Source organism: Acomys minous (assembly GCF_964271855.1).
Source record: "Acomys minous genome assembly, chromosome: 2".
Taxonomy (NCBI): Eukaryota; Metazoa; Chordata; class Mammalia; order Rodentia; family Muridae; genus Acomys; species Acomys minous.
The window spans coordinates 19,755,145-19,767,551 of record NC_140484.1 but is presented as its reverse complement, the minus strand read 5'-3'; the positions used below and the strand labels follow the sequence as shown (position 1 = coordinate 19,767,551).

General features: G+C 45.3%; 1 protein-coding gene across 1 annotated transcript in view; it reads right to left on the bottom strand.

The window, feature by feature from the left end:
- The window catches only part of TLL2 (tolloid like 2), a 106,944-nt gene that overhangs the window by 39,644 nt on the left and 54,893 nt on the right, over positions 1 to 12,407 (bottom strand). The window contains exons 4-7 of the mRNA XM_084749680.1: positions 11,589 to 11,744; positions 8,468 to 8,585; positions 3,000 to 3,178; positions 1,465 to 1,570 (exon numbers count right to left, since the gene is read on the bottom strand). Of these exons, the coding sequence (XP_084605806.1) occupies positions 1,465 to 1,570; positions 3,000 to 3,178; positions 8,468 to 8,585; positions 11,589 to 11,744 (559 nt within the window). The remainder of the gene's footprint in view (positions 1 to 1,464; positions 1,571 to 2,999; positions 3,179 to 8,467; positions 8,586 to 11,588; positions 11,745 to 12,407) is intronic.

Below are 12,407 nucleotides of genomic sequence, written 5' to 3'. Positions count from 1 at the left end.
CCCAAGGAGACTCAGGAACGCCTTGTTTTCCTCTTTGCCATGCCTACTAGGAAGCACAGGCAGGATTTGCTGCCTGCACTGATGAGCTTCACAGCCTGATGATATGTTTTCTGAGCACTGACTTCACTCTAGACTTCACTTCAGCATTGCTCTGTTTTCCCATGTAACCCTTTTGTGCAAGAGCATGTGTGTGTGTGTGTGTGTGTGTGTGTGTGTGTGTGTGTGTGTGTGTGTGTTGGAAACCACCTCAGACCTTTCTGGAGGGAGGATTAGATAAATGAACAGACTAGTGTAGGAAGATGCTTAACAGCCAACAGGGGGAAATGTGTTTTCTTTAAGGACTGGAAAGACCTACCAGCTGGGACTTGTGGGGATGCTCTTCTGTGCACAGACACTTACAGGGCCTAGACACAGGAGCAGTGTGGAGAACCCTCCACATCTCCCTGCTCAGCTCCACACATGCGACAGACCCCAAGGGTGTTTGAGGTAAAAGCAGGTGCAGCCCTTCATTGGTGAGTAGCACCCATTCCCTGGGACCTGAAAGCGGGAACCTGTGTCTTTGTTTTCACTCTCATCTGGGTTCTGAGAGTGGAAGGAATATCTTGTCTATTGTATGCATGCAACACCTGTCAATTAAAAAAACAAAACAAAACCTATGGCCTATGGCTTAGGCAGGAAATAGGTAGGACATCCAGCAGGCAGAAGGGATTCTGGGAAAGAGCCAGGTGCTCAAGACTCAGCGGCAAGACGTGAGGAACATGGATGCGTGGTGCCTGGGCTCAGGTAACCAGCCACGTGGCAGAATGTATATATCGGTATAATTGGTTATTTTAAGTTATGAGCTAGTCAGAGAAGAGCCTAGCCATATGGCCTAGGTATTTGTACAATATTTAATGAGTCTCACGAATCGTTATTTTGGGAGCTTAAGGATGGGAGGAAAAACCACCCGTGAAATAATGGCGTACTGCTACACCTGAGCTCTCTCGAGATGGCTAGAGCCTGGCTTTCTTTGTCTTTGAAAAGAGCCTGCGATTTACAGCCCTTCCATGCCTGACACAGCCTAGCTTCCAACACACAGAGCCCCTTCCAGGACAATGGGAAAAACACCTCCCGATGTGTTCGGGATATATATTAGTTAGCAATGCCCCCACCCGATGGGAATTCCACAAAAGGCCTCCGGGTTATCCTCCCAGATGACCCTTCCATGATTTCTCTTTTCCAGTTTGCTCCTTGTGACGCGGGGGCATGATGGAAATGCCAGCTTCTCAACGGGACTCAATCTTATTAGCAAGAACATGATTAGATTGTGTTTCACTGCAGCCCAGAGGCCACTGTATTTCAAGGATGAACAGGCCAGCCGTGGTAGGAGCATGCCGGCACCCGCTCACTCTCCGCAGACCTCAGGACTCCTACCCAAGCCTGAGGCGGGTGCAATAAGACAGACGTCCCAGCAAAGGTTCCGACCTTGAGAAGGTGTTCCGGGCGTAATGCATGATGCTGTCAAAGTCGTAGGTCTCTCCCAAAGAGCTCACCTCGCCGGCTTCCATCTTTAAGAAATTATACTCCTGACCTGCGACACAACACTCTGTTAAGGACCATGGAAACAAGGCAGACCGCGAAGGGAAGCTGGGGAGAAAGGGGGCCCAGGGCAACTGCCTGCAGCTCCTGTTGCTTGGGCAACCAGACAACAGGGCTTGTTGGGCTTCTTGTTACTGTTTGGGATAGATTAGAAATTTAAAACATAGGGCAAGCCCTATGTTCTCTCTGTCCCACTGTCCAACACCCGTCCCCAAATGCCATTTGAAACTTTCAACTGTGCTCGCAGATAGATTAGCACTCAATCTACTTGCCCAAAACTATTTCGTTAGAAAGAAAAATCACCCAAAGTTCTGATCTTACAATGTGAAGAAACAAGAAAATAAGCAGGAAATTTAAACCCCAAATGATCAGTCCTTGGAAGCAGGTTTAAAGCAATCCGGGGAGCTTGGTCGGGGATGTGCTCACCTCACAAGCGTTACGACTTGAGTTCGATTCCCAGAACCCAAGTAAAAAGGCTGGCTTGGTGGTCTGAGGTTGTAATTCTAGCCTTGGGGGACTGAGCTGGCTGGATCCCTAAGGTTCAGAGGCCAGCCATTGTAGCTGCTTTGCCAAGCCCAAGGTTAATGAGAAACCTTGTCTCAAAAAATATTATAGAGAGACCCTGAGGAACAACACCCAAGGTTGTTCTCTGGCCTCTACATGCCACAAACAAGTGGACATACATGTATGCACGCGCGCGCGCGCGCGCGCGCACACACACACACACACACACACACAGAGAGATTTAAAGGAGCCATACAACTCAGCTAGCTACTTTCATACTGAATATTGACTTTTTGGTTGCAGGTTTTTGTTTGCGTTTCTTTGTTTTGAGACAAGGTCTCATTAGTTGCCTGAGATGGATTTGCACTCACTCATAGTCGAGGCTGGCCTCCAACTTGTGATCCTCTTGCCTCAACCTCCCTAGCGTGTCACTTCTAAGCCAGTGCTGCCTCATGGGGCTCTGACATGGGAGAATGCATACATGTTTGATCTGCATGTGCTGTTTGCATTAGGGCAGGGTGCTTTTTACATGCATTTGCTTCTTAATCGCATTGCAATTTCAAAAGGCTGTATTGCACAGCAAGGGTGACTTATGAAAGCTGCCAGGAGAACTCTTTTGGCTAACCAGCCCCAACACTGCCATTTATGAAACTGTGGCTAGATTTCACTGCCTCTTACAACATGGGGAATCATGGTTTCTACTCTGCCATAAGCCATAAGCTTCAGTATGTGCGTTCTCAGGAAGGCCTCTCAGGTGGACAGCGGCAGAGCACATAACGAGCGCCTGCAGAGTAGGGTCGCTGCCGCAGCCACCAGCCATAAGCCTGAGCAGCTCCCAGCAGGCCCTCCCCTCACTGACCCAAAGCCTGTGGGCATCCGACCTTGCTGGCTTCTAGACTCCACCCAAGGTCCCTTACCTGGCTGGATGTTCTCTCTGATGATGGTGACATGCTGGTCTCTGTCGGGCCGAGTGTGCTCATGCCAGAACCCAACTACATGGCCCAGCTCATGAGCCACGATGCCAAACTTGTCACAGTTCTTCCCAATGGATATGGCCTGTGGGCCTCCTCCTCGGCGTCCCACGTAGGAACAACAGCTAGGTGATGAAAAATATGAGAATATCAAAAGAAAGAGGCAAGCTCTGTTTCCACTTCACCTTGCCACCCATGGTGTAAAGGTGCATTAAATTAAAAAAAAAAAAAGACATTTCGGAGGTAGAATTTTCTCATTGTCCAACTCCACTCAACAAGGCCCTAATTCACCCAGAATGCATCTGCCTTCTGGTGGCCACAGGTCATCTAGAACCTGAAGACAGAAATGGGCTTCCTACCCAGAGTATAGTGTGCCTACACCCATCTCTCTTCTGATTTTGTGTCTATGGGGCCTTTTTTTGAGGACAAGAAATAGGTGGCTGAGTTCTAGAAAGGGCCTCTGGATGTCATTATCCATGGCCTGAGTGAGACTCTATACTGGCCATAATCATAGGTAAACACTGGTTTTATAAGACTTTATTATTGTTTAGCCATTGAGTGGTGTGTGTGTGTGTGTGTGTGTGTGTGTGTGTGTGTGTGTGTGTATGTGTGTGTGTGTGTGTGTGTGTGTGTGTGTGATGATAGCAGCACATTAGTGTGAGGGTACACACATCCTTGTATGCATGTGGACTTGTTGAAGAATGAAGTGGATGCTGGAAATATAACCTTAGAGCCTCAAGCTTCCAGGGCAAGCATCCTTACCCACTGAGGTATCCCTCCAGCATTTTAGCATTATTACTCAACTATGCAGCCAAGGGTAGCCTAGAACTCATTATGTAGCTCAGGCTGACCTTAAAATTCTTGCTATGCCAGCCTCAACCTCTGGAATGCTGGGATTGCAGGTGTACACCACTGCACCAGGCTTATCAGAATACTTAATAAAGGTATAAAATAGAAACCAAAGGCTCTGGCGAAATGGCTCAGTGGTTAAGAGCACTTGCTGCTCTTGCAGAGGAGCTGGGTTCAGTCCCCAGCCCTCACATGACAACAGCCTGTAATGTCAGCTACCATGAGTCTGATGCCCTCTTCTGGCCTCTGGAGGCACTAGGCCTTCATAAGGGGCACAAACATACACACAGGCAAAACACTCATACAGATAGGAAAAATCCTTTTTTTTTTTTTTCCCCAGACTGGGTTTCTCTGTATAGCCTTGGCTGTCCTGGCTTGCTTTGTTGACCAGGCCAGCCTCAAACTCACAGAGATCCACCTGCCTCTGCCTCCCTGAGTAATATGTTTTTTTTATTAAAACATCCAATAATCCTGCACCCACATATGTTGTATTGAGCATGTAAATATACATGTCAATGTTGCAAAAGACTGAGCTCTCTCACCCTATATAACACCCTTATCCAAAGACAACAAAAATATTTTCCCATTATAAAACTATATCAGACTGTGCATGAATGAAGAACATGTTTAAAACTTTTCATTCATTTTGTCATCAGTCCCTTTAGTAGAGTCACTTAGGTGTTTAGTTTCTCAGTTGACTTTGACTGGGCTTTCCAGGCACAAGGTCACATTAATTCTCAATAATGCAGCCTTGGCCTTGTTTCTGCCCATCTCCACAGGGTTGACTCCACTCTCCTGCCTCGGCATGTTAGCATCCCCAGAATGATGTTAAATAATTGTGGAATCTCTTTGAACTGCTCTCGGTTCTAACAGAAGTACTTCTAGGGTTAATATGCTCTTGTACAAACATAAAGCTTACACACGTACATGAAAAAAGCTTCTGTGTGCATGAAAATTTGCACTTTTATACCTGGCATCTATTGTTGCAATACTTTTAATTAATTAATTAATTAACTTATTTATTTATTTTTCTTTTTTGAAACAGAAGTGCATGCTGGCAGTGCAGACACCTTCAGCTCTGTGGAGATATGCCCAGATCCTCTCTCTGGTCTGTCAATCATGCAGCAAACTTCTTCCTTGTTGTGAACAGGTCTTCTTCTGTAGACAAACTGGTTGGTAGCCTTCCTTCTGCTTTTCCACTGGAATTAACATCTTAGTTGGAATTCTGCAGAGCTGTTTGTGTAAGGCACATCTGTACTTGTTAATTTCTTTATCCATTATAGGTGCTTTTCTCTAAAAAGATTTGGAAATGTTCTTTCTCTTACATGCTCCAAAGTTTTCATATTAAAATAACATTGAAAATTCTAAAAGAATTCCTTGTGAGACTCTGGATTTGGTACTTCGAGGGAAAGTCTTTCTTCCTTCTGTTTATCGGTTTCTTTAAAAGTTACTGTTCTGTCCATCTGTACCAGTCCTGCACCCAAAGAGCCCTGTATGCTACCATGGGGACATTGCAGTCTGTGTTTATCACTGCTGCCTGTATTCATGACAGCAAGAATATTGAACAGCCTAGGTGTCCATCAACAGGCTAGTGGAGAGTGAGGAAGTGTTACACATACACAGTGGGATGCTATTCAGCTGTGAAGAAGAGTAAGATCAGGAAAGTGAACGGCTCTATAAAGCATAATACTAACAAGATGATGCAAACTCAGAAAGACAAAAACTGCACACACAAATCCTAGCCTATAGTGTATATGTGTAAGCAGGCAAATATGAATAAAATAGAAAAACTTAGGTGCTAAGAGAGGATACTGTTCGGTGATGAGAAAGGATGGATAGTGGGCAAAAGGACACATAGGACAGGAAAGAGGAAAGGGGTCTGGGAGGAGGAGACTACAAGGGGATTGGGGAGGGGGGGGGACAAGAACCACAAAAGTACATGTTGTTAAAATATGCCCCAATGGCATCTAACACACTATATGCCAATTTGAAAAAAAAAAAAGAAAAGGGTATTGGGGCCAGGCATGGTAGAGCTCACCTTTTAAGGAAAGGTCCTAGAGGCAGAGTCAGGGGAGGCCAGCCTGGCCTACATAAGTCCCAGGCCAGCCAGGGCTATGTGGTGAGCCTGTCCCAGACAAACAAAAACAGGTTATGGGGTTGTGCCTTGGAACTGGCCGCGTTTCTTACCCTTGGTGTTGCCAGCAGCTATTTGAGACTCTGCTGCCATTTCTGTGGCTGTGTCCGTCTTCTCTGTTTCTAGTTTTGTGTGTTTCTGCACTGTCCCTTTTTCTTGCCTCAAGTAGTTATCCGCTGCCTCTATTTGATCAAAGAATTCACTGCTGGGTTTATTAACCCTATAATGTTTTGCCTTGTGTTCTCATTAGGCTTATTCTTTTGTGATGGTGGTTTACACACACACACACACACACACACACACACACACACACACACACACACGGGGAGGAGCACAATTAAGAGATCACCGCTTCTATGAGTTAATGATGCCATCGTCATTCTTAATTAGCAATGTGGATATTTTGTGAACATATCTTTAGCTTTATCTCCTTCCCTTTGAATTGTAGAAATTACTAGACGTTACAGCTTTTTAACCTTGATTGCCTGATAAATAATGCCTATAGAGCAAGTGGAGTTTTTAACAAAAGAGAAATGTTTATTCTATTTTTATTTCCATGCCATTTGCTTTGCAATGTGAGACTGTTTTAACGCTGTTTCTAACTTTTACAACCTATTGAGATGTTCTTCTTAAAATCAATTGTTTATTTTTGTTTTTAAAATGGGGGGGGGGCATATGTGTGCCAGAGCGCTCACGTAGAGGTCAGAGAACGGCCTAGGGTGTTGGTCTTCACGTTCTGCCTTGTTTGAGACAGGGCCTCCTGCTGTTCACTGTAGAGTTCACCAGGCTACCTGGCCGGTGAGCTTCTGAGGGTCCCTCAGAACCCTCTCTGCCTCTCATCTCCCCATGGGGATGCTGCAGCTACAGAATCCCATGCTCCCTCTGGCTTTACGTAAGCTCTCAGAGTCTGAACTCAGGTCCTCACACTGGTTCAGAAAGCACTTTACTAGGAAGCCAGCTCCCCAGGCTACTGAGCTATTTAGTGGACAGACAGGTCTCTCAGTCTTCCGTGTGCATTTAAGGACATGGCATCATGGTATAAACTATCAGACCTGCAGAATCAACCCTATCAATTATATCTTCCAAATTATCTACAAATCTCTTTTTTTTTTTTTTTTGGTCAACTTGATGCTGACCTATTTGGTCTTAGAGAAATAAAGAAAGTGTCTTAGTGCTGTTTTTCCCTGCATTTTCCTCTTTGGTTCACTAGGCTTGTCTCATGATTCCTGAAGCTATGCTGTGGTGAGTGAAGACGGATAACAGCCTTACCTTCACCATAGCTTGTACCATTTCTCATTATAAAGATCCTTTTTTTTTTTTAGATTCTGACTTTACAAATGAGAAGAAAGCTGTGGGTATGGGTCAATAGTAGAGCACTTGTCTAATATGCACAAGTCCCTGGCTTTGATGCCCAGCACTGAAAAATTAATTAGCTAATTAATTTAAAATTTTAAACCCAAGCAGAGAAGGTCTTCTTTGTACATGAACTTGTTGTTGGCCTCTCCTTCTTCGCTCGCACTTTCTGCCAATTTCTTTCCCTTTCCTTTCCAAGTTCACTCGTTTTCTTTAGTAATCATCCATGTGAAGAGTATGTGCTTGGGATTTTTTTTTAAAATTCAATATACGAGGCTTTTCCTTTTGGTAAGAGAGCATATCTTGTACATTTATCAGCATGATAGATATCACGGTGTGAGTGTGTGTGTGTGTGTGTGTGTGTGTGTGTGTGTGTGTGTGTGTGTGTGTCCACTGTACTTACCCTTGCATGCATGTGTGGAGACCAGAGGTCCATGTCAGGGATTTTTCTCTATTGATTTCCACTTTGTTTTTTGACCAGGGACTTTCAGAAAACCCAGAGCTCACCGTTTTGGCAAGCCTGGATGGGTAGTGTTCTGGGGATCCACCCGGCTCTGGGCCCCGGCTCTGGAGTTATAGGCACACCCACCACACCTGGCTGTTACACAGGTACTGGGGACCTCAACTACTGTCCTCAATGCTTGTGTGTCTAGCTAGCCTAACAGGTTTCTTCCATAATAACCCACTCACTTAATTGTGCATTCTGTTTTCTTTAGGAAGTCTGTAAGCTCTTGGGGCCTCTAACATGGCAGAAATACATACATTTGAATACCCACTTGAGAGCAGGGTAAACCTGCCACTTCATCAGCTATCAGTTCTTCAATGGAGTCACTTTCCCCACATGAAACATCAGCCATGCTGTCCGGGGGACAGACCCACCAACAGTGAGCTAGTCTTCCAGGAGCCGCACTATGGACTCACCTGCTTTGTGATTTCACTGGGGACAAAGAGCTTCCAGCAAGCCCTGCCCTCTGGTATACCACAGCTCAGTGGAAATGCACAGTATGACAGAACATTCCAGACCTCGTATCCTTCCATCTGTTACCTTATATTGTACTGAGGCAGTCTTCCTACTTACCCACAGGTTCTATAACTGAAAACAATAAAGCTTTCCTCATCTGTCCTCTCTACGAAGGTCACACAGGTATGTTTCTCCCAGTGTCTCATGGCCTGTTTGAAAATGGCCCTCTGGCTGCCTGAAATGACAAAGCAATGCTGGTCACTTCATTCTGGTCACACTTTCTTTAGGCAAGAAGGCACGGTCTTAAGACAAAGTTTGTCATCATCACGTGTACACACACACACACACACACACACACACACACACACACACACACACACTGTAACTAAGGGAGGTAACGGATGCATTCATTAATTGGGTTGTGGGGATCATTTTATACAGCACTTAGAATACTTTCTGCACATATAGGTTTGTCAAATACTTCAAATTGTTTTTAGAAGCTTTTCGGGGAACCCAGAGTAGAAATCCACTGGAAATCACAATTTCCTTTGCTGAGGATGCTGGTGCAAGTCAGCAATCCAAGCACTCAGGAGAGAGAGGCAAGAGCATCACCATGAACTCAGGGCAAATCTCGCCTACACAGTGAGTATCATCCAGCTAGGGCAACTTCACAGAAAGATGGCTCAGGGATTAAAAGCACTTGCTGCCTTTGCGGAGGATGCAGGTTCAATTCTCAGCACCAACAAGGCCACTCACAATCATTCCAGGACATCAGACACCCTCTTTTGGCCTCTGTAGGTACTCCATGCACACGTGTAGGCAAAACACTCATAATAAATGAATAGATAGATAACGGTTTGACTCTGTGGGCCGGAAGGGATGCTAACAGTAGACAACATCTTAGGATCCACAGCTTCTCCATTGTATTAAAAGTATTTTTCTAAACTTTTGTCTTACACAGGTCATTTAATTTGTTGCAGGTTTCTGGTTTGGAGGAAGCCTTCCCTCCAACATGGCATTTTGCCCTGATTTTTTGTCACACCTGCAGAGACTGTTGCCATGTACTCTCTAAGTTTATTTGCACACCTGCAGTCAAGTGTTCCCATGCACTCTCTAAGTCTACTTGCACGCCTGCAGGAGAGTGTTCCTGTGTACTCTCTAAGACTATTTGCACACCTGCAGAAGAATGCTCCGTGCACTGTCTATTTGCACATATATCTGTGCACTTTGAATGGTGTTTCAGTGTTTCCTGGGGTCCCCCATCTTATCTTCTTGTAGGGAAACAGATGAATTGTATACTTTTTCCAACTCTGCAGAGCTCCTTGTTTGAAAAGTTCTTAACTAATAGGGCCCCAAGCTGAAAGTCATGTAAAGTCAGTAAGTATTCACCAGCATCTATCAAGATAACAGAATAAAGAATATTTTAAGCTGGGGGCAGTGGTGCACACCTGTACTCCCAGCACTCAAGGAGGCATAGGCAGGCAGATCTCTGTGAGTTTGAGGCCAGACTGGTCTACAAAGCAAGTCCAGATAGTTAAGGCTACACAGAGAAACCCTGTCTTGAAAAAAAAAAAGGAAAGAATATTTTAACTTTGTTAAAAACAACAAAAATAATTCAGAAGTACAAAGGAGGATGGAGCAGAGACCTAAGTTTAGAATGATGCAAAATAAATAAATAAAATGAGGAAAACCAACATAGTCTATAATACAATATTAGTATGATGTTATATTGTCTCAAAAAATATGCACATAAGATTAACTTAGCTGTCTTTTTAAAAATCTATCAATCTATTTGACATCTTGGTATTCTTAAAGATTCACATTATTTGTAGCTCAACCACTTATCAAACTAGCAATCCTACTAAATACATGATAATATAAAGCCCTGTACAAAATATCCTAATATAAAAAAGTTAGCTCCTGTTGATGAAGGTAATATAAATCTCTAGTCAGAAGAACACAGATCACGCCAGACTAGACAGAGCACAGTGAGTGTGTGAACCAAAGAGTGGTAGCAACTGCTCACAGGGCTGCATCTCAATCTCTGGGCATGTGGCTTTCTCTGTCAGACATCCTGAGTGACAGAGAGAAGACTTCACCTTTTTTCTCATGGCAGCTCCTGATTAAGCACATGAAAGCTGGAGTAATCTCACCTAGCAGAGCGGGAGAGCAACCTAGGAAGGTCCCCATCTCTCCCAGGCTCTGTGCATCCCCTCTCAGGTCTGTCAATCAATCAGCTGCTAACTTGCTCATTCACGGTTCTCAGTGGCTGTGGCAAGTCATTGATCCATCTGCCTCTGTTGGAAGCCATAGTACCCCAGGGAGGTAAAAAGCTAATAAAGGCACCGAGAGGCTGAGAAGCTTGCTCAGTGGAACCTTTTTGTTCAGGCATCCGGCCAGTGATGCACTGCAGGATTGCTGTGGGCAGATACAGAGAGAGTCCCTCCCCTGTAGCAGGTACTGTCCTAGGTGCTGGACACATAGGCATGGATAAAGAGGGTTTAGTCCCTGCTCCCACAGAGCCTAGGCAAAGATAAGTGAACACAAATATGAGCAAAGAAACTCTGGACCATGGTGAGTGTTGTTAAGGTTACAGAGGGAGCTAAGACATGACACAGCTGGTGGGAGAGGGGCTCGAGGCCAGGGACAGCAGCCCCAGCCTCAGTCTAGGTGACTTACATAGTCTAAAGATAATGCCATGGAGGCATTGGGCACAGTTCTTATCTGTGTTAACTCATTTAATTCTGGCGTCAGATCTATTTGTAGAACAGGGAACTGCAGACAGAGGTGTTGAATGATTTGTCAGGGGTGGATCCAGGATACAGAGCAGGGTGTCATTCCAGATTGTGTGACACCCTATGTGTACCCTCTGGTTAATGGGGAGCACTGCTTCCAAGCCAAGGGACTACCAGGTTCGTGCTGCCGAGGCTGGGAGCCACCATGGACAGCTCCGCTCTTGTTGTCCACTTGCACACTGGGTAGGCCCCTGACAGAACATTTAAGGGTAGCCCTGAGGAGGACCCGTCTCTCCACCAGGTCTTCAGAACAGAGTGACCTCTGCAGACACAGTTCCAACAGAGGCCTGGTGTCAGCCTACACAGGCACGGGGAGCCTTAGTGGGTGAGACTGCTGTGGTTCTGGCAGCCGCTTTTCCCCACCGAGTCCCTTCTAGGAGGAACTTACTGAGCCTGAGTGCCTAAACACTGACTCCAAAGGGGTAACATCTAGGGCTACTGACCAGTAAAGTTCCCTCCGATGACATAAGGAATGACCCCTCCGGGCCATATCCGCTCTGTCCTTGATGTTGTGGCTCTTCTGACGCGAGCAGAGAAGGTCTTACGTGTGGCGTTTGAGGTCCCAGAGCCAGGCAGAAGTGTAGCATCATTCTCACCATCTGCAAGGCGGTCAAAGGGTCAATTACTTTGGCCACAAAGCCTTCTGCAAGTTATGCTTTAAACTTAAGATTGTGCTGGTGGTGGACTGACACAAAGGGTAGAGGAAACCTGCGTTCTAAGGAAAGATGTCACCCACGAAGGTTTTTGAGACCCTGGGAGGTAATGCTCAATCGTTTGTTTTTAGGTGAATTGGCTAAGATCAGTTCTGGGGAACAAACACCCTCTTCTGCCCTCCATGGGCCCTCCCACCCACCTCACCTTTACACATACACAAAATTAAGTTTTAAATATTTTCTGAGTTAAAAAAAAAAACAAACCAAAAAAAAAAAAAATGGGGATAAGCAGAGAAGACTGTTAAACCTGGCATTCTCCGACTGAAGCTACACCATGCTGGACCTCAGTGTAGTTATTTTTTTTCTCTTCATTTTTTTATGTCTCTTTTCTATCCTTTAAAAATGATATATAATTCATACCCATAGCATTCGCTTTGATGGTGTTCAGTCCCGTGGGTGTTAGTATATGTCCCCGGTGTGCAGCCATTGCCCCGGTCTGATTGTATGAGTTTATCATCACTGTAAAAGGAAGCTCTGCCCCCATTGGCAGTCACTTGCGGTTTCCCCCTCTGCCTTGCCACCCAGTGGTCTGCTGGGTTTCCGTGTCTG